The 21,272-nt window shown below is 43.0% G+C and overlaps 2 protein-coding genes across 6 annotated transcripts in view; both read right to left on the bottom strand.

Annotated features, from left to right (window-relative positions):
• npnta (nephronectin a) overlaps positions 1–10,965 on the bottom strand; it is a 51,708-nt gene extending 40,743 nt beyond the window's left edge. For 2 of the 4 annotated variants that reach the window (XM_030094597.1, XM_030094598.1), the window contains exons 1-2: positions 10,582–10,962; positions 2,107–2,207 (exon numbers count right to left, since the gene is read on the bottom strand). In XM_030094597.1, the coding sequence (XP_029950457.1) occupies positions 2,107–2,207; positions 10,582–10,652 (172 nt within the window). In that variant the 5' untranslated portion in view covers positions 10,653–10,962. Of the gene's footprint in view, positions 1–2,106; positions 2,208–10,581 lie in introns of all 4 variants that reach the window. The other 2 variants (XM_030094595.1, XM_030094596.1) reach the window with 2 other exon arrangements.
• A 6,445-nt stretch (positions 10,966–17,410) lies between these two features.
• Positions 17,411–21,272, bottom strand: part of gstcd (glutathione S-transferase, C-terminal domain containing) — a 47,261-nt gene continuing 43,399 nt past the window's right edge. For both annotated transcript variants that reach the window (XM_030094817.1, XM_030094818.1), the window contains 2 exons: positions 20,411–20,480; positions 17,411–17,888 (listed from right to left, as the gene is read on the bottom strand). In XM_030094817.1, coding sequence (XP_029950677.1) covers positions 17,680–17,888; positions 20,411–20,480 — 279 coding nt within the window. In that variant the 3' untranslated portion in view covers positions 17,411–17,679. The remainder of the gene's footprint in view (positions 17,889–20,410; positions 20,481–21,272) is intronic.

The following is a 21,272-nucleotide window of genomic DNA, read 5'->3' as shown; positions in this document are numbered from 1 at the left end:
AAAAAAAATAAAGATGGCATTTAAAGCAATGTAAAACACAAATGAGCAGCTTAATGAACTTTTTTTTTGTTAAAGATTTGGTAAGTATGTTGCCAGAACCAACATGCAGAGTTATGAACCCTTTAAGGCCTTTTCCACTGCAGGAGCTTAACAACCTCAGCCTAAATGTAAAGGGATCCCTTTCGTTCACTTTTTTTTTTTTTTTTTTTACAAACATCAATATAGAATGATATTGAATTTAAAGCATCGTGTTGAATTACTAGGTCCCATTAAAAGAGCATAGACTGTACATCAAAAAATAATATGAGGCCTGGTCCTTAATCCTGATATTGATTTTCTATCATTTTACTAGAGTACCTGAACAAAAGTTAAAAAAAAAGGTCCAAATAAATGAGGGAAAACAGTGTAAAATGTAAAATAGTAGAATGCTGTAAAACAAAGATCTTGTTCTGTGCTGTGATGTGAAATGAACCTGGAAATACCTACAACTATGATCAAGTACTTCCCAAAAAACACAAGATCTTTAGAAGGACAACCAGCAGTTTTTTGTTCTTTTGTGATTTCTGTTTTGCTGTCAGGACTGTGAACATAAAATAATGAGAGTAAAATCGAGATCAATATGCCAATTATGGAGGTGACACTGCACAGAGCCAATAAAAACATGTATCTCGTGCAATTCTACTCGAATTACATTTGTCCAAAGGCCATATTTTATACTCAAGGACTTTGCAAATATGTTCACTGATTTAAAGAAAATTGAACTTTAACCAACATGTGTGCTCTTTAATTGATTTATATCTTAACTTGAACTCAGAGTGATTTCAGCCGATGATCTATATGTGCTTAAAATGACCTTCATCTTACTCTAACCTGCGAAACCAATTGTGCACCACCTTTAGTAAATTGACCCGCATGGCTCCCGTCTGACACACACAGATGCTCTAAGCTGTAGTTGTCAAATCCCGGTCCTTGAGGTACACCTTTCTGCTTGTTTTTCATTTCTCACAGCTGACAGCAAACCTGTATTCAATGAAAGTGTCGTTACCAAGCCCTGCAAAAAGCCTTATAATGAACCACTTTGTCTGATCCAGGGTGCTGGAGCATGGAAACCTCAAAATGATGCAGCGCTGTGGCTCTTCAGGACTCAAACAACTCAGCTTTAACAAGGCTTCTTCTTTAAACGGCACTTTAACATCTTGTTTGTGTAATCTGTAAAAATTTACTACCTTATAAAGTGGCAGTTTAGCTCTTATTCTTGTTAATCGGAGGTAACTATCTGCTGGCTCATATATATGGTTCCATATGAGGCAGAGATTGATTTTTTTTTTTTTTTTTTAACTCTTGGCAAGCGAGCGAATGAGCGTATTCCCTTGCCTGTCCATTTAAACTTGCACATTTGGAAGTCCTCGCAGTGGTAAAGGCCCATTTACACATGACACCACTCTTAATTAAACCTTCAGAGCAAAGCAGCGGGTACAACATGGAAGACACCAAGCCATGCAGAAGATCCAGCGTTCGCCAGGCGAGCAGCCACTGATATATTCACACCTCGCTGGGTAACATTACGGGAGAGCGGAAGATGTTCACACAATGTAAATATGTAGGAGATGTAACACGATAATACGGCACAGACGCGTGCTGATGTGAAATGTAAGTAATGACAGGACGCATCCTCTGAATCCTCGGAGCGGCTTCGCTCTATACACTGCTGAGGCGAGGCATGTACGCCTGGCAGTGCCGTGGAAGCTGTTAACGCCACTTTTTCTGCCTTCTGACACTATTATCAGTTCCCGAATCTACCTTGAATGTGTCCACCTGCAGCTATTTCGCCCTCATTACGACCACCTGCGACGTGAACACAAATGTCCGCCGGTCCAACGAGCCATTATCGTCAATCTTTACTTAAAGATCGCCCCTTGTTGCGACGCGCCGCTAGTTGTATGCCTCGCTTTTACGCGTGAGTGTTTCCCTCAGCCTCTAGTCACCGCAGCATCGTCGCCACAGCATGTCGTCTGCTTATTACGCCTCCGACACCAGCTTGAAACCTCGCGACCTTGTTAGCCCAGTTTGCCCCCCAGCAGCAGCAGCAGGCACGGTGGCACTCACGCTGGCAGTGACCCCAGGAGCGGCGCATCCATCCCCAGCAGCAGTCCACCCTGGCCCCGTATCGACACAGGCCGCTGGACGAGGCCATCTGCCGCGGCCACCTGTGTGCGGATGACATAATTAGTTCAAAGCCAATTAAAACGTCCAAATGAAAAGTAGGGGTCATTTTGATGTTGTTTGGAGGGCAGCGTGAGAGCTGCACAGATTCATTTCATTTTTCTTTTTAGTTGAGAGGGGGAAAAAAAAAAAAAAAACAGGGAACAGAGGAGGGTGCAGAAGGTTTCGAGCATCCATACAGCAATATCATTAGTAACGAAATGAAATGATGAGTGTAAAGGTTGTACAGTTTGTTTATCCTCTTTACATTTCAATATGAAAAAGAATATTTTCCATTTCAACATTTGATTGCATGAGTCATTTTTTGATAAATAAACAAATTCTGCATATATATGAAATAGCTGAAAGAGCACTTATGGACCCAATTGACATAACACACACTTTATATTCAGAAAAAGAAAAGTACTGAAGTCCCCCCTTTATAGTGACAGCGGTGAAAAAGCAATTTCTCTAATAAATGTTTGTATGATAACATTTGCTTTACAGATTTTGTTCTTTCGTGATTAACAACAAAGAGCAGTGATAAATATTCCAACATTTTGTGTCGTTCATTTGTTTTTAATCACGGTTGATGACACTTGTGATGGTTCTGTCAGTTTTAAGCTCTCCATATTATTAAAGACAATTAATATAAATGTATCTGAAGGATAAATGCGGTGCGGTGCTGGAGATTGACTTTCTGCCGCTTCGCGATGGCAGATCATCTTGTTATCGCGAAAATAAAAGTGATAACGCATCATGTCATGTCGGCCGGAGCGCTGTCAAGCTGGATACCTCTACTGAAACCCTGCCAGGCCCCATTTGAATTCAGCCCTCAGTTTTCACTGACACTCAACTTCCGAGATCTCCACATTACAGCTGTTTCTCTTAAAAAGGCCTGGTGTAAAAGACTGGACGCTATGTTCTCCTTTGTGGCCTTATAAATGATGTAATTTCCCCCTCTGACGTGTTCACGCCAGCGTAAACGCTCCGCGATTGAGAGAGAACGAGCAGAAATTAGCTTTCATACTGATGTAGGTTATTTCCCAAGCACTATATTTCCTTCAAGAGAAATCATAGCAGGATGTTTTCTCCACACCATGTTCTATTCAGCTCAGAGCAAGAAATAGCTTCTTGGCAGACGGCGCATGTGGATTACCTTTTTATCTGTATCAAGGCTGGCCACATATTTGTGAGAGAATGGAGAGAAGGAATGACTCCATTTAAGGATACTGATGAAAATACAGGCCACAATCTTTTGGAGCCCAGTTCTGAGATGTTGCCTAAAAATTTAACAAACAAGAAATGAATTAGGGAGTAGGACACAGTGAGCCGTGTCCTCACGCTATTTCATAGTCGATGTGAGAGACGGCGAGCAGCTGAGAGCTGTGCCTTGTTCAGCATGTAAAGCCAATATGTATAAACTATACAGAAGGGCCGGAAGTACTGTGATCCTCATGGAAAATAAAAAAAAGAAGTTTGCTTTATATACTTGCTCCACACCAAACATGACTTTCTTTTGTGCCTCGGTGAGAAAGTGAGGCTCTCGCTCAGTATTCACGGCACATCCTTTGCCGCTATCCCTGCCTGTTAGTGTCTCTGTGCCAAGATGAGGAAATGCTAATGCTTTGCCCCCGCTGCCAATCAACTCATTGGAAAAAAAACAGATGGATGCTAAGTGAGAGTGACAGATCCAGGGAAAATGTTTGTCTCCTGTCTGGCAAAGCAGGGAGGTAGCAGTCAAGTACACAGTTTGACTGGAAGGGAAGGGAAGGGAAGGGAAAGGAAAGGAAAGGAAAGGAAAGGAAAGGAAAGGAAAGGAAAGGAAAGGAAAGACCTGGACCCCAGCCAGGTTTGGATGCCACTAACCCCCCCTTCCACACATATAAACACACACACAGACACATGGGCACCCAGCTCGTGCCTCCACACCACAAACATGACACAGAACAAGAGCCTCGATGCCTGTGGCGAAACTCTCTTCATGTGGAGACACATCTGTCAAACTCTTTGTGACATTTCAGAGATATTCCGCTCCGGTGACAGGAGGCGTATTTCATCCTTCTGTCTTTAAAGCTCCTGTTAATTGATTCGCCGGTGTGCATAAGGTAAACGCTCTCTTAGAAACCGGTGGCATGAGCGGAGAAGCGTTTCTGCTGCTTTCAGTGCACCTGCTCCTGGAAAGCCTAATGGTCTCATATTTGCTTGTAGATTACAAAGCAATTATCACATCTAATGACACCCGACAGAAAGCTTCCCATGCAAAAGCAAATACACCGTATGCCGTCAACAGATTCTCTTTTGATTCCCGAGCTTCATCTGAGAGTGAAATACATCGGCGTGTCCAGGTTTTCTTCCCTCTTTATTCGCTCATTGTGCTGTATGGAGCTGGATAAAAGCTCTTTAAAAAAGCTTTTAAAAGTCTGAAGTAGATGTGCCGGTTCACTCTTGTGGTAATTTTGGACACTTTGTTAGCAGTTCAGTAGTGTTCAGCACCATCTTCAGCATTGATCTCGTCATCTGAAGAAGATTTTTAAACACGGAGGGGAAAAAAAAAGTCCGCAAAATGTGAGGCGAACACTTCTCTTGTTCTGCCAACTCCTCTTTTATTAGCCTCCTTGGGTGAACTTCACTTGCGCTGGATACAACATCTGAGAGTGTCGATTGGTACTTTTAAGGCTGAATATCTGGCCCACCCAGGCGGTAATGTGACTCCGCTGCACTGACGTCATGGAAATGTCCTAAATTGGCTTCCTCGTCCTTCTGCCAGTGCATCACTTTGATGAGTGATAGAATATTAATTGTGACCATTTTTTATGAAGTCAGTTAATCATAGTAATTTGAAGAAAAGAGCGAGAGAGAATAAAAGCCCTCAAGCTGGAGAAATATGCTTTCTGATAACTTTCGTGATGTGGAATGGCGAACGGCTCATCCTTGAGTTGTGGGCTGCCGGTGGGGGCACTGCCACCACGCCCTGCACTCTAACCTCTGCTCTTTGTTTCGCCCCTCACTCTCTGTGGTCGGTCTGAGGGCCGTCCACGGCGAATGAGGGCTGGTGGAGGACACGGCTACATGCAGAAGCTTCACAAAAGATGAAACTCTCACACAAAAACGACACCTGATCGTCACTCGTTGAACTGCGACGAAGTGAGTGGAACTGCAGCTTCACAGAAATGGAAAGTCATTTTTGCTTATGCAAATGTATGGTATTTCTCTTTTTTTTCTGAAATTATTCCCACAAGACTATTACATGGACTGATCAAAAGTGAAAATGAATAATAACTGTAGCACTATTCATTTGTATACAGACATTTAGAAGAGATGAAGGTTGGAGAAGGTTCTCATGAAAAAAAAAAAAAAAATCTAACAGACAGACGAGGCAGCATTAAAAGAGAGCGTGAACAAAGGGGCAGAGTTTGAAGTGCGACGTGGGCCGTCAGTGAGACGGGTCCAGCAGGTCGGCTCGGTGCAGCCGGATGATGATAAAGGGACACAAACCTCCTGAGATGCAACAGGTAAGTTGTTTGCTGCAATGCTCTCACTCTTCCTACATGCACGCACACACACACACACACACACACACACACTCTGACAGTATAAGAATCACGTCTCATGTTCTCGCTGCTTCTCTGAGTCCTCTCTCTGCCTCCCTGCTGAATTTAGCCCGAGGCAGCTGCGCACATCAACACAGCTCTGAACTTGAAACTGAGGCTTTGACACAATTGATCAGCTCACTTTTTTATATCACACCAGCAATGCAGAAATGTCAAACACACCTATTTCATTTCTTGGAACATTTAAAAGTTGAAAATTATGACTAGAAAAAGAATCAACAGTGGGGACTATAGTGACATTGCACATTAGTCCATTTTGCCAGACAAATTGTCCTCAGTGATATTCCACTAAATGAAAAGCTGGCATATCAAATGGAAGTGAGCATAATACCTGTATTTATTACCCTGAAGTCCTGAATAATGATCCTAAATTGCACTAAGCCTTGAGGGAACTCAAGCGGATAATTATTACCCTTCACGCATGCAGTGTGACACCTTTTTCTCAAGTGCAGACTGCGAGACAAGGTTCTCGCCTCAGAACCCGAGAGCCTGATATCCACACCAGGAATGTCATCTTTCTTCCACCTGACAGTGAAGAGCAGCCAGTTCATTGTTCACAGAGGAGCAATACGGAGTGTAGCGCGATAATCAGGACCATGAAGGTATATGGGGTGCATTCAGAGGGATGATAATTTAATCTTTCTATTACCATTCATGACCCATTCGGAAGCATGCGAGGCGTGACAGCTGAATGGATTCTCCTCACAAACACCCAGAGATGCTTCCTGCTGTAATTTCCAGCATCCTGCTGTGGAAAGGCTTGCTGGAACCTGCCGAGCTCAGCTGAAAGCATGGATTCGTGGAGTCGTGGAGTCTTATCTATTTAAATTAATCTTCTCGGCTGCGTGTGTTGCCAGATCTGCGCGCACATGACCAACAATCACGTTACAGCCACACGGCCAAAAAAATCAAATCACATCAGGCTTGCGTGCAAAGGTTTGAATTTGAAGGGAGGGAAGCTTCTGGCCCTCTTAAGCTTAAATATTTCAATACAAAGCAGACGTGGGAGAAAGAATTCACTGATTCATCGGTAAATACATAAATGCACCCGCACTGCGAAACACTACAACACAACAATGCAGCACCACTTTAATCACTTTGAAGAAATCTGTGTCCCTGCAGAACTTTTTGTGACATCCTGAACGAGAGTCTGGCACTGGTGTCTCCTAATAAGTGCCTTTGGCCCACAGTAACTGCTGCATGTCGAGTCCTGCAGTGCAAGTTCTTAATGGACGAGGCTCCTTGCTGCTACAATGTGTCATTTATTGGATTAGTCAAATTAGAACTACCGATGATCTGATAACTGTTTATTGCCATTGTTAAAAGCACTTAAGTGCTTGTTACAGGTGAGCTGAACTGTGCAATTTGATGGCCTCTCGGTTTAATGTGCTGCAGACTCCGCCAACAGGCAACAGCTGGACCTCACAGCACTGCAGCTATCTACACTCCTTGTGTCTCTGCATAGAAGACTCAACGACTCAACAGAGTGTTGGCTGTTATATGCTAATCCAGGAGTGATCCTCACAACAATGAGCTTTGTGATAGCCGTTAAAATATAATTTTAGCAAAAAGAGGGCAAAATTGTGACCAGGTACTTTCAATACATTGATATTACAGAATAGTACAGAATATTGCTGTTTTGCCTAAAGTAATGTGAGAAAAATCAACTGTATGTAATCAATTTTAGATACTTAGAGCTACATGCAAGCATTTAATGTTTTTATCTGTAGAAAGAGATTAGAAAGTAATAATCACAATTGATATATTGGTAATACGTGATGAAAATTACCTTCCTACTCTGATTACATGTGAAACCAATAAGTAGTGTTTACTTTGTGTTTTTTAAGGTTTTGATTTATGGTCCACAAAGAATGAGAATCCGGCTGAATGCAGCTTGCAGGCCACCAGTTGTTCATGTCTGCACTAATCGCACATGTCTCACATGTCCTGTTTGCATGTGCTGTCCATGCATGCATGCACACACACGCACACACGTATACACACATGCACACCATGTGGGAGGTACACATTGTCATATTTGCTTCACTGGAATAACAGAAATGAGTGAAAAACCAGTGAAACATTTGAAAAAGGCAAGTCTTTAAGCTAACGTGTGCACAACTGTTGTGTTCAACTGTAGCCATCTGCGTCAAAACACAAAACAGTTCAAACTTTTTCACAAGTCCTGAAACACAGGATTGCAAAAAATTAAGTCCAGTAGTGTCATTGAAGGGCATTAAATACTTTTGTAACTTCTCAATACTTCAAATTCACAGTAGTGAGAGATAAAAACCTTCAGAATTAACTTATTGAAAATAATTTCAAAATGTTGGAAACTGACCAACAATATGTTATAAAGTCACCAAAGTCAAGAATATTTCATGAGCCTTAGCAGCGAATCATGTATAACCTGTACTTGAAAGAAATTGATCTGATATTCTCATATATTGTCAAATGTGAAGTTGGAAGTCAAAAGTAACAGTGTTTATTCACAATAAAAGTGTAAAGTTGTGTTTTATTCTGAAAATCTTTCATGTGCAGGGTTCATCATAATATAGTATTATGAATAAATAATGATTAATACCCTTAGATACTGCATCAATATCAATCTTTCAGAAGTAAAAACACAAGAAGCAGTCATTGTCACATTCACAGGCCTCAGACAGGTTTGGGGGCTGAACCACACAATGATAAAAAAAAAAAAAAAAGAAAAAAAAAAGTAAAAGTAAATCTTCATATTATTTTTTAATTCAGGCGTCTTGTTGTTGGGTGACCCTCGCAGGACGATTTCAGCCTTCCTTTCACACTTCTCAAAGTTCAAATGTGGGTCTGAAATTACAATCCCAACACGGCCTGGCAGCGCTCCATGGCAGTGGATTATTACTGAGGAGGTCTGGTATGTGCTGCTTGGCTGTGTTTGACTCACAATTTCGTGTCGTCACCGAGGAAGAATATCCTCCACTGTACGTATCGCCTTTAACTCTGGAAACACTGTTTACTCACCATGCCTATGCTCAGGGCCTTGGTTACAAAAGAACAAACAAAAAAACTCAAGCAATAACAACCAAACAGTGGTTTCAGTGTTTGCAGGTAAGCGTATTATCTGCAGCTATGGGAGAACAAAATGATCCTACCAGTGATGCCCGTGAAGGACCCTTCAGGACTGGATGGATAAGCCTGTTAGGAAAGCTCTCTAAAAGGCAATAAGTGAGGAAGACTAGGTAATAAATGGCTTTTTTTTGCTTGTGCTCGGTCTCAGGGGATATTTTCTCAATGAATTAAAATTGAAGGGGAGACTCAGGCCCGGGCAAGTTTATACCCATAAAAATTGGCAATTTATAGCTACAGTGACAAGCCACTCCATCAGCAGGCATGTTAATAATGTACAATACGCTGCTGCTGGGTTAGAGCAGATGATTAGAACACAAAGGCAATGCGTGAAATAAAGTGAAAGCTCTACACATTTCATCAGGGCTCAGCCTATCACACAGACATTAGCCATGGTGATTAAGAATAAAAATGCCCTAAATAACAATAATACATGTGGTGGCAAATGCTAAGCCTCACTTTTCTGCCATAATCTCTCTCCTCTTCCCTCTCCTCGGCAGACAGACACAATTTTACCTCTTGCTGAAACCTTTGAAATCCAAATTGCTTCTTTTGAAATACTTTTGAACACAGCAGAAAGCGGCACAGAAAGCACAGAGCAGGGAAGAGAAATGATATATACCTGCAGATGTCAAAATATATTAACAAGCAGGTGGAGTGTCAGTCAGACAGCGGGGCTCTCATGCAAACTATTTCAGTCACAATTACCTCCAATAAGCTTCAGAAGTTTATCATTCATTGGAGAGACAGTGAACATGGGAGAGGATTGCGCTCTGCAGCTCAGTCTGCCTGACAAAGATACACCAAGGAAAATAAAGTGCTTGGCTGCATTCTCTGCTTTAAAACAGGGGGATTTGGCAGTAGTGCTTTGTTTATGTAATTTTCTCACTATTTGGATGGACTTCAGACCAGTATTTATTCTGAGAGACAGAAATTTATCTCGCGCTGGCACCAATAAGTAAAGAAATAAAGCTTTGCTTTTATTAACAAATTGAAACTGTTAAAGTTAAATAAAATAATATGTCTGCATGTTTGCAGCAAAGACAGGAAAACCTTAATAAACATCAGTTATGCATCCTCACGAAGTGACAACCAACACTGGGTAGAAATGTTCTATCAGTGTTGGGGGTAGAATAAACAGCCATGACCTATCAGGCTCATAGATGCACCTATACAGACTGAACCCTCGGACACGTGCATTCTTTGGGGTCTGGCACATCTTCACACACTTGATGAGAGTCGTGTTCGAACCTGAAGCACCAGCGATGTGCTGTCACATCACTTTAACTCTAGGATCAGCCTGACATCTGCTCAACACCTGAATGACTGTCGATAAGATAAAAACTCAGACGATCTGCTGTAGACTAACGCTCTTTTCGCGTTAACAAAAGTTGGGATGACAGAATGAGGAGCACAATGCGTGCACAACGCGCGCATTGGAGCGCATATTTTCTCAGAAGCAACATGTTTTCATTTGGATCTTTGTGTGGAGATTTTAAGATAAACAGTCACACACAAGAAAGATGTTATTATAGATTAGGACCCGCAGATTTCATAGATATCGTCTTATATGTGAAATGAAACGAGTGGAGATGAATTATAACAAGCTTATGACCAAAATCCGCCTCATCTCAGAGAAACGACCACGCGCCCTTACCTTCCATCGAAGTCTGCGTTTGCTCCAAAACAGCAGCTGTACAGCAGCATCAACTTTATCCATAATTCCATGATTTCGGGAGTTACGCGCCCACGCTCCTTTCCTTTCCTTCCCTCCGTAATCCAAGAGGAGCGCGTGAGAATCTGCGGAGGAAAACAATCAGAGCGAAGCCCGGCGGAGTTTCTCGGACGCGCGCTGGAGGCGCACAGGTACTGGAGGTCTGCCGGCGCCCGTCAGACTGCTCATCTGCAATATTCAGGAGCCTCGGGAGGGAAGCGGGTCTGATCTGTGGGAGCGGAGTGACTCCGGCGCGCGAGCGTGCCGGGATGTGTGTTGGAGCGGGACGCACTCTGCCGGGTAGGGCGCGCGCAGCTCGCTCTCTCTCTCTCTTTCTCTCTCTCTCCCCTTCTCTCTCTCTCTCTTTCCTCCTGACAAGTTCAGGCGGAGGACTCCTCAACCAACAGCACCCACTGCAGTCTGACCTTATCTCCAGGATCCAGACATCGCGGGGGACTTTTAACGTAACGCCGTGACCTGCGGGAGGAAGAGGAGGAGGAAGAGGGGCAAGCTTCACGCGCAGCTCCGCTTGCGCTTTGGAAAATGTTTTAATTAATTGCGCAGCTTGCTGAGGCACGCAGGTGCATCGGCCACCCAGGTAGACGCTGCCCGGGCAGTTAAAGACAATGCAATGAGCTCGAAATCAGAGAAAACAAAAACATTCATAAAGAAATACGAAATGAAGGATTTGACAAAGCTTGACGGCGACTTGACTAAACATAAAGGCTTTTGTCGGACTCGTGTAATTATTGTAAATACTGTGGGTTTTGAAATATTTGGCGAGGCGCTGTTTTCTAGCAACAGACTGATCCCCCTCTGTTGTGTCAAGTGTTTTGTTACCTTTTGGAATGAAATGAGCCCAAAGCCTTGCTGAGCGAAATGTCAGAATCACAGTTTATTTATTATAATTGTTTCGGAAACAGTGAGAAAAACGCTCTGGAGCTCTACCTGCCACTGCTGAATGACTAATAATAAAAGAAAAAATTGTGCATATAACACATAAGGGATGTAGGTGGTGTGTGTGGGGTTGGGGGGGAGAATCAGTCTGTGTGTTCAGAGGCATATTTTCACCATGAGGGCAGCCAGGAGAACAAGTGGTGTCCTGAGTGGGTGGGATGCTTTAAAATACAGCTCAGGTGGTGTAAATGTCTTGGAGGGGGGTTGGTGGTTTTATGATGTACTCTGAAATACCTGCAGGCCATTTCTGTTGTTGACTTCACTGTTTACCGCACAGGAGGCTCCCTATCGCTGATGAAGGAGGCGAGCTTCCGTCCACTCCCTGAGACAGATTCAGTCTCTGTTGGGCCTAAGGTGGGAGATATCTGTTGTCCAGACGTCAGCTGTGCAGAGGACAAAGTGTTTGGTGTGCTTCAGTCTTGTGCAGAGGCTGAGTGTGGGTCTCAGTACAGAGGGGGCGGAGCATTCTCGGGGCCCTTATGATAGTAATTTCACCATTCAATCAATCCACTCATCCTACCATCAAATAACACACTAATGCTCAATTTTATTGAGCCAAGCAAACCTATATGCCTCAGAAAGCAGAATAAAGTCTCAAACCAGTTCACAAACTTGTTCTGAAGAACAAATACACATACGCACGCACACACCCAAATGCAGCCTGACAGCTGTCAATCTCAGAGCGTCGCTGTCCATGGTGCTGAAAATTCAGATTAAAAACTCACGGGCTAAATCTGTACCATCTTTTATACAGCTTAAATATAAAATGAACACAGCTGGTCTAAAATTACACAATGTATTCAGATAGATATAGACACAGCTATCTATATCTTTTGGAATTCACGTATATTAGAAAAAAATAGACTCGGTGGTCTCTTATAGTTGAGAGCAACGCAAGGCACATTCAAATAGGCAGGTGTTTAAGACCACAGCATTCTGATGAATATAATATTTTTGAAGGTTTCACTGACTCACCAATGGCTCCGATGCTGGGTTTCGGGTAGCACCGCTAGCGGCTAGCATATTGTTTAGCATACTGTTTAACTTCCCTCCAAAGACTTCAGATCAAGTGCAAAAGAAAAAACTCGTTCATGCCGCTCAGCCAATCAGCGCTGGCTTACAGCTGTGATGCATTCATGGACAGTCGTAATGTAAGAATTGGCAAATTGGAGCCCACAATCATATGCGTATACCTTCTCGCACACACTGCACATTTTATTATAATAATTTATTTACGAGTAAATGTGAACACATCACATGAAACGGGGCCCTATGATCTTGTGGGCCCTGGGGCGTCGGCCCCCTTGCCCCCATCTGACTCCGCTACAGGTCTTGTGTCACTAATTGCAAAGTATTTTCTGTTGTACTTCTCTAATCATTCTAAGTAAAGCAGAAGCAATGTGGGTTGTGATTAGAATATTTGCTGAAGCAGTGTTTCTAGCAAAGGGCTGGTCCTGCCTCTACTTTTTACCTTTTCAAATGAGACCGATACTTACGTGAGTGAAATATCAAAATCAGAATGAGTTTATTGTTGTAAAAACACTGGGAAATGCTGAACAGCTCTAGCTGGCAATAGAATGAGTTAAAATAATAATGTAAAAATAAGGACTTTTTCTCCTAATAGATAATATATAAAACAAGGGATGATTCATAAAGCTTCACAGATGTACAGATCAAGTCCTTGACAGCAGCCACACTCTTGAGAGATTTTTTGTTTATTCATTCAACTAATAACGGCATGAAACTTCTCCTCTTGTGTCCCGCCCCACTTCGTTCTTGTTGGATAATAGAGTCGATGACTGGAACTCGTTCAGTCCTCATGATCCTTATTCTTTGTCGAGAGGTTATGGTTCTATTAGCGTGGTGATCGTGCGCCTGCTTAATAAGCAGCACTTCATAATGAAAGTGGAGGGAGCTGCACTTGGTGTCTGGGGGCAGGGTCGTAAAAGGCGGCCTCATTTTGGGGTGTGACAGCCGTCTGCCTGGAGAATCATCACCTGTCAGCGAAATGACTGTCCAGGAGGAGCTTAGTGGAAATGAGTGGGGGAGAAAGCTCCAGTAACCGCATAACCCTCTCTTTGGCAAAGAGATGAAGGGGGGTGAGGTTTGAAATGATTACCGCTGGCCGTCCACAGTCCTCACTGTCCTCTGATACATGGCGGCGTTCACCTTGTTGCACCCTGTCACCCACCTGATAATAAATCCATGCGGGCGCACAGAGGTTTGACATCAAGTGATCGGAGAAATGCTGGCTGCGTATAATGAGACCATCAATCACATCGTTTCCATGAGTGAACAGAAGGAACGTCGCTCTGTGATTTATTGCACTTATATAATAGTTATGGGTTATGCAGATCACCCAAATCATGCCTCATTACCAAAAATCTGCCGCTGACATAAAATGGCAGAATCAGTATCCAGTTGTAGCTTCTGGAATTTAAAGATCTGCATCTTTGAGAGAACAGCTGGATTAAGATGTCTTTAGAAAACATATTATACCAACTATTGGAGACCTACTCTTCCGTTGAAGAGAATTTGAAGACAAATTAAAAGAGCTCTGATGCCCTGCTCCAGAGTTATATCAATAGATTGATTTAAAGCTGAAGGGTACTTATTGAACATGGCGTACGCCGCATTTGACCTCAAATATTTAATAGAAAATTGGCTTCGAGATGCAATTGTTAAGATTGTGGCATCACAACAAAAATCCCGCTCCAGGGCTGGAGAGTGAAGATGCATGTTTTCCCTGAACTCAGTGGGAGGGCGTCCAATGCAGAGTTCGTGTCAGGTCAAAACACGCACATCAGCCGCGGCGATATATATCGACACAGGAAGAGGATCATCTGGAATCGGGTTTTCAGACACAAGGCTTGAGGGCTGCTGTGTGGTTTGACATTTGGCCAGATGACTACACAATTTCGTAGACAAAAAGGGAAACAAGGAGGGTCATACTGTTGGCATCTATACACTGTGATGTTGGATATACCAGACAAAGAATGAAACGCTGAAAATATGCTGAAGGCTGCAGAAATCACGCAACCGAAGAAATGGAAGGGAGAATGTATTCAGAAATGACAATGCATGCAATCAGTTGAACGTTGAAACCTCCGCCCCCATCATGAACATTTACACAGAAATACTGCTTTCCGATAAAACAAGATTTAAAAAATCTTGAACTTGTCAGTAATTTATTCGATCATATATGACCTATTGACAACGGACTGAATTTGACAAGACTGATCTAGAATCTACTGCTGACACGGAAAATTACCTGTTGTGCTTCTATTAAAGATTCATACATTTGTGCTTTCATGCCAGAGGGCATGTCGGCCATTGTCTGGCCTCACTGTAATGATTAAACACATCTGAGACGGGAGAGGGGCTTTACCCGCCTCTCACTCTGTGTCTGCTGGGACTGGTTTGAACCCCTGCTCTCTCTGGTGGGCATTAAAGTAAATACATAAACGTGTTTGGCGGATCCAGTGATAGAAAATTTGAACATTTCCTATGATTACAAAGTGAGGCATATGTTACTCCACTCGGGACTAGGCACCTCTGTTCTCATTTTTCTTTTTTCTTTTTTGGTCTCTAGTCTAACAAACCTGATTGCATATAGGCCATCAACAAACTCTCCACAAATCTGATAGATCCATCCATTAAAAGAAAAAAAAAGATTTGTTATAAGAGGGAGATGTGCAGAGCAGTGAATATCCAGAACTCTAGCAAGACAACACTGAAATGGTGTGTTTAAAACCTCAAAATATAACTATAACACACCATAATAATGCCAGAAGACCTAAGAGGTGGCAAATAGATGTATAAACACAGAAGGCATGAAAGAACGTCTGAACATAACATGGAGAGTTCTATTAGCTCCGTGCTTTTTAATGGAACGTTGTGCAAATCATTTCATTGAGGTCAGGACAAACCTCAGTTGTATCTCTTCCATATATACGCTTGAATTTTATATGAGTGACTCCAAGAGGGATGGAGAAGGTTGCCCTTTGCCGAAAGCAAACATTCACACCAACAGGGAACGGCTCCAGATACTGAACTAAAAACTGTGAGAGACAAACAGCCAGAGGTTAGAAAGTGGAAAAAAAAAAAAAAAACAAGCTGGTAAAAATACAAAGGTCTGCCAAATTCTAATTATGAGTGTTAAGTAAAGTTCATAAAGCAATGACTGCTCCATTATCTCCTGATAAAGGCTTCCTGAGGAACGGTCTATTCAGAGGCGAATTTAGAAACCTCTCAACAAACGTGAAGAGACACATTTAAATATCGTTTTCGTATTAATTTTCATCAGATACATAATAAACGCTCCACTTAGCGACAATCTGGACTCACGTATTTACCTTAGAGAAAAAACATTGATTTAGGTTCAGCACACATGGCTGCCAACATTTGATTTCAGGTCAATCATTCAGTGTATTAATAAATATCTTCTACCGCATCATGGAATTCTGGTTTATTCACCTTACAGCTAGAATCTCCTCCTTTCGGGGCCTTTTCTGGGTTGTTTTATGCATGTCTTTCCCAGGCATGCGTGGCTTTTCATTGGATTCTCATATTTTACCTGAGCTTTAAGATGCAGTCGTTACTTCAAATGTCATGTTGGTGTGTCTGTTTTCCTGAATGCTTGTCCTGCAATGGACTGACGACCACTGTACAGAGGATGGTTGGATCAGAAATGTCTTTTCAATATAGTATTGCTATGTTTCTTCCTGAGTGAACATGACTTTGCATTTCAGAAATGAAATCTAAACACAGCTGTTCATATACATACATATGTTGAAGTCATTCAGTTTGCTTTCAGGCGCCCCCTGTATATGTAAAGAGAAGTTTCAAAGGGTGCGTTATTATCCAAACAACAACAAAAAAAAAAATCCTGTAGGGTCACCCTCCAGTCGCGGGTGTTTGAATCAACCCACTTCACACCTTCACATCCTCCTCTTTGACGCTATAACCGTTGCCACCTCCTCTCTGTCTCCTCCTTTGTACCTATATGCATTTCTGTAATGCCTACTTGTGCAGAGCCACGAGCATGAACAGGGAGTCAGACGGCTCCTTTAGAAATAATTCCAGCCCTTGGAAGGAGCTGTGTCTGTGGCCATTCACCTCGGGATAGATTGACTCCGCTGACTGAATTTAGATGAGCTTCACGCTGGAAATGTCTGCATCTCTTCTCGTCAATCCCTTCTTCGGCGCGCGAGCAGGAAAACGGGCGCTCCGGCTGCCTGGCCGGATCCCCCAAACGGCCGCGGAGCACTATGAAAGGTGACAAGACGGGGTTTTTCCAGAGAAACAGACGACTACTTTCACCTGCGAGGGCGGGAAGCTTAAAGGGGGCTGCGGCGCGCAGGATTAGAAATACGGGGCGTATTGTGCGATTTCCAGGCGTGAGGCTGTGAACACCGCGCATCTAATCAAGCACACTGACCTTTTCGCCGGCGTCATAAAATATTCATTGGCGCTGAAAAGTATTACGGGATGCATACCATATTCACATAGCTTTCTCCCCAGGAATAATCAGGTTGGCTGTAGAACCATGACAAATGCTGTATTTTACCTGATGTGATATGAGTTTCAATCCAATTTCCCCTTTCTCGCTGCGTCTCGCTCTCACACTCACACACCAAAGAGAGACAAAGACGGAGGTAATTCGCTCATCTTAATTTTTAAATACAGACGTGCTTAAAGAAATCAATTCTTGCCTCTTCAGTTGATCAGAGGAAGGCGAACCATTCAAAGCCGTCATCACAGGAGGCGCTTCACACAGTATTTGCAGGAGCAGCATGCGGACGTATGGCGTACTTAATGCGCGGTGTGGGTGTGTAATTCCTGCTGCTTCTGTGTACACTGACAGCTTGGTCACACAGTTTAGGGAAAAGATAGAAAAACAACATCGTCGTTGAAAAGACGCCTCTTATGCATTGCTTTTATTTTCAGAGGCCATTTCTTACAAAAACTGGGCCTGTAAATGACAAATTTAAAAATTTTAGTAGATTTAAAAGGAAAACAGTTCCATTACAGAGTTAGGCACAAAACAGTCTGACAAACGGACCCTGCTGAGGACGTCCTGCTCTACTCCGCTGCTTTAAGTCCTAATTGCACCGGCGTTTGCGGTTGGCTGTCGGCGGCTTCCCTTCCGCCGGTCCGCAGCGGCCTTCCCACCAGCATGTTGTTCTTCGGGGAGCAGCTTTCAGGCTCCATCGTCATCACCTGCACCGAGTACCCATGAGTCTCTGCTGCCCAGGACCGATCCAAGTCAACCAGACCCATACAGTGTTTACCTGGAGAGAGGCAAGAACCAATTATACAATGTTGTTATTGAGCATTAAACACTCACAGTAGGAATGTAGTTGGAATAGTTTACAGTTAGAAGGAAACAAACAATTGTAATAATGAAATACAGGACACCATAAAACTGAAGAAAAGAAAAAAAAAACCCCAAAAAAACAAATAATGGGTCATTCTGGACTTTAATATGAGTAGAGCTCACAACAGATTTGATGCCGTTTCTCTGCATTGTCCACCACAAGTCATGAGCAGCTGACTTTGCATTTTGAGGAGATCTTTCCGTTCTGAGTCTGCGTCTCTCTGCAGCGTGACATTTCCCCGTCCACAGAGCCGGAGGGCCCAGGACGGGCTTAATGAGTGTGAAAATTAACCTTCACAGTCGGTTTGGTTCGACTTTTGGGAATCTCAGCAGCTCTTATCCAGCAACCGAATGAAGGAGCACGTTGTTGAAAGACGTTTGTTTGGTTTTATGGTTAATGAAATCTGAAGAATGCACGTGTGAAATCTCAAGCCGTTCCAGCAACTTGTGACGACAGCAGAAGTTTTTCCATTTAGCTCGTCACCCATCTGTGTTCCACGCTCATATTTACATATCCACAGCTAATATAAACATATTAGTCATTCTCGCTGAGTTATTCTGGTGCTGCTGTACTAATTTACATATCATCAGATCCATTGAGTCTATTTCCAACATACTTGTAGTGTTTTTATTTATCTTTAACAGCTATACATGGATTATCACGGTTCTCACCTATGATTTTTTTTTTTTTTTTTCCTCTCACACACTGATGCAGTTTAACAGTTTAGCGGCAGGTGCCAGACACTAAACGTGAGCTTTGATTTGTGACGACTTCAGTCCTCCTCGCGGGATCCGGAGAGACGCGATCAAACATGGTTAGAAAAGGTAAGTGGGAGAGGCTGAGCTGCGTTAACTGATCCGGAGCAGAAACAACAGTGACAGGTTGTGTCAGGGACGTATGAAAGGGCTTCAGACTGACGAGGCATCGGGGAGCCTTCTGAGACTCAGACGGACGCTTTGATAAGCTGGAGAGCTATCAGGGTGAAGAGTCCTCAATGTAATGAAACGCTGGAACGCCGAGCGCCGACTCGGGCCTTAAGGTTTCAGTCTGACAAAACACTTCCCTCCGAATCTGACAACACTGATCTGACAGCTGTTCGCTGCAGCTGTTTTGTCACTCTGTAGAAATCCTCCCATTATCATTTCTCACACTTTCTCAAAAAGTCTAGACCTTTTGGAAAAAAAAAAAGTACAGCGGTGGGGTTAAGTGTGAGAAAAGTCAGAAAACACATTCACCGCTTCAGCATGTAGATATCTGCTGGGCAGAGATAACCGTAGGAGTGTCGAACGCTATTCAATAAAAGATAACTTCTCCAGCAAGTATTTCTCGAGCTGCTGGGATTTCCACGAAATCTACATTAAACATGCAACTGCTAAACTTCTGCCCAACATCAATAACAACAATAATGATAATAATAATAATAGTAACTTGCGTTCATTTAGCGCCTTTCAAGTGGCACAAGGACGCTTCACACAAACAAGAAGAGATAAACACAGATGGGAACAGCGAGCAGCGGCTCGAGGCCGCAGGCTCGGTTGAAAAGGCGGGTTTAGAAAAAGGCTTTTCAGTGCGATCAGGGATGGGACCCTGAGGAGCTCCAGAATGCAGGCTTCCACATCTAAAACCCAGAGTTCGAAGGTCTGCGGTCTGTTGTGGCGCTGCAGCTGTGAGTTCAGGCGGAGTTTATATCTCTCAGTGATTATCGTTCAGGTAAACTCTGATCAGTCCCAAAGTCTTCCCTCTGTGGCAAAACTCTAACACAAGATGACAAAGTCGCGTTCTGGGTGTCCGTTTACAGCCACTGAAACTGACACTTTTTGAGACCTGTTCCCAAGGTGGAACTTTTCACAAACTGTTAATCATGTCTGGCTTGGACCCCATGCTGTCTTCACACCTGCTTTCATAAAGTTCAACAAGCTGCCCTGGAAATTCCTCGGAGATTCAGCGACGTCGACCCACACTGATGTGACGGCATGTAAATAATCTGAATGTCTCAGGTTGTGTCAGGAAGGACATCCGCTGCAAAACTTGCACAGATCACAGATGTGGCCACTTTAGAAGGAAGCAGAGGAAACGTACAATCACCACTCTGTGGTTTAACTTCCTCACTCAAAACTTACAGCCAGGCTCAGGGGGAAAAACAGAAAAATCCCAAACATACAGGTGTCTGCAGTGTCCTCGAAAATGTTTGAAATGTCCTTTCTGTCAACCTTTACACACAAAGCCAAGACTGCCAGGGACAACTGCTTTAAAGCTTTAAAGCTTTAAACACAACTTCGGAATCTTACTTTACTTTCCTTCAATACATCTTATATAAAGCTTCTTTCCTGACATAATGAACCTTTTATAATAACTAACCACATAATGTCAGTGGCTATATTGTTTGGTTCACTGTACAGACGCTGTTAGGATGAGAGGAGGAGGCGGTACAGTACCGGTGAGTCGCCTCTCGGGGGGAAGCTGGACAGCAGTCTGGTCTGCGAAGCGGCAGAGGATCATGTGTTCCTGGAACAAAGACAGACGGCGAGTATCAGAAGCGGCTTATTACATTTCACAATAACTGTCCACTCTTAGAAAAAGACTGCCTGTGTTTTGGTGCTATTACTGCTGCAATAACAGCAAAGCCTCACAAATCGAGAGCAGGATTTATTCATATGGATTTTCAGATTGGCCATTCAGTAAACTAACGCCGCTGTGCCTGAACTGTTTTTGCCTCGCTGTACGTCTGACTGCTGAACTTGGAGCAACTGAGCCAATCGTCAGCAAAGGAAGGAAAAACATCTCAGCTGATCTTGTGTCTGAAATTCGATGACGGAACATGAATACTAATGGTAAATTATATGCGTGTGTATTTTAACCAGCAGTGAGGACATGCCTATAAAGGATGGTGAAAGCTCTCAGAGATCCAATTTGGCTCAGACGAAAATATCTGAGCAACTACTGGGTCAATTATTTTGATATTTTTGACATTAATATAAATATACTGGTAATTAAAGAAAATTCAGAATATTGAGAAATTGACCTTACGTTGGTGTAAATTAAAGTAATTGAAAATAACAGACCTCATCTGAACAGCTCACAGCAATGTGTGAATTTGCACTTCTGAATCTTAAATACAGACACACGGTTTTTATTACAGAAAAAAAAAAATATCTACGGATGTTCCAAACCTGCAAATACGAACATCAGCAGCCAAAATCGCTAACAAGCCTCCAGTGGTGGTTTGTGATTAGCTGAAATCCCGGCAGCAGACGCTTTTCCTGCCTTTTCTGAGTCTGATAACAATCGTACGGGGAG

This window comes from Salarias fasciatus, chromosome 6 (assembly GCF_902148845.1).
Source record: "Salarias fasciatus chromosome 6, fSalaFa1.1, whole genome shotgun sequence".
NCBI classification, from domain to species: Eukaryota; Metazoa; Chordata; class Actinopteri; order Blenniiformes; family Blenniidae; genus Salarias; species Salarias fasciatus.
The sequence above is the reverse complement of the archived record's forward strand: the minus strand, read 5'-3'. Positions and strand labels throughout refer to the sequence as shown.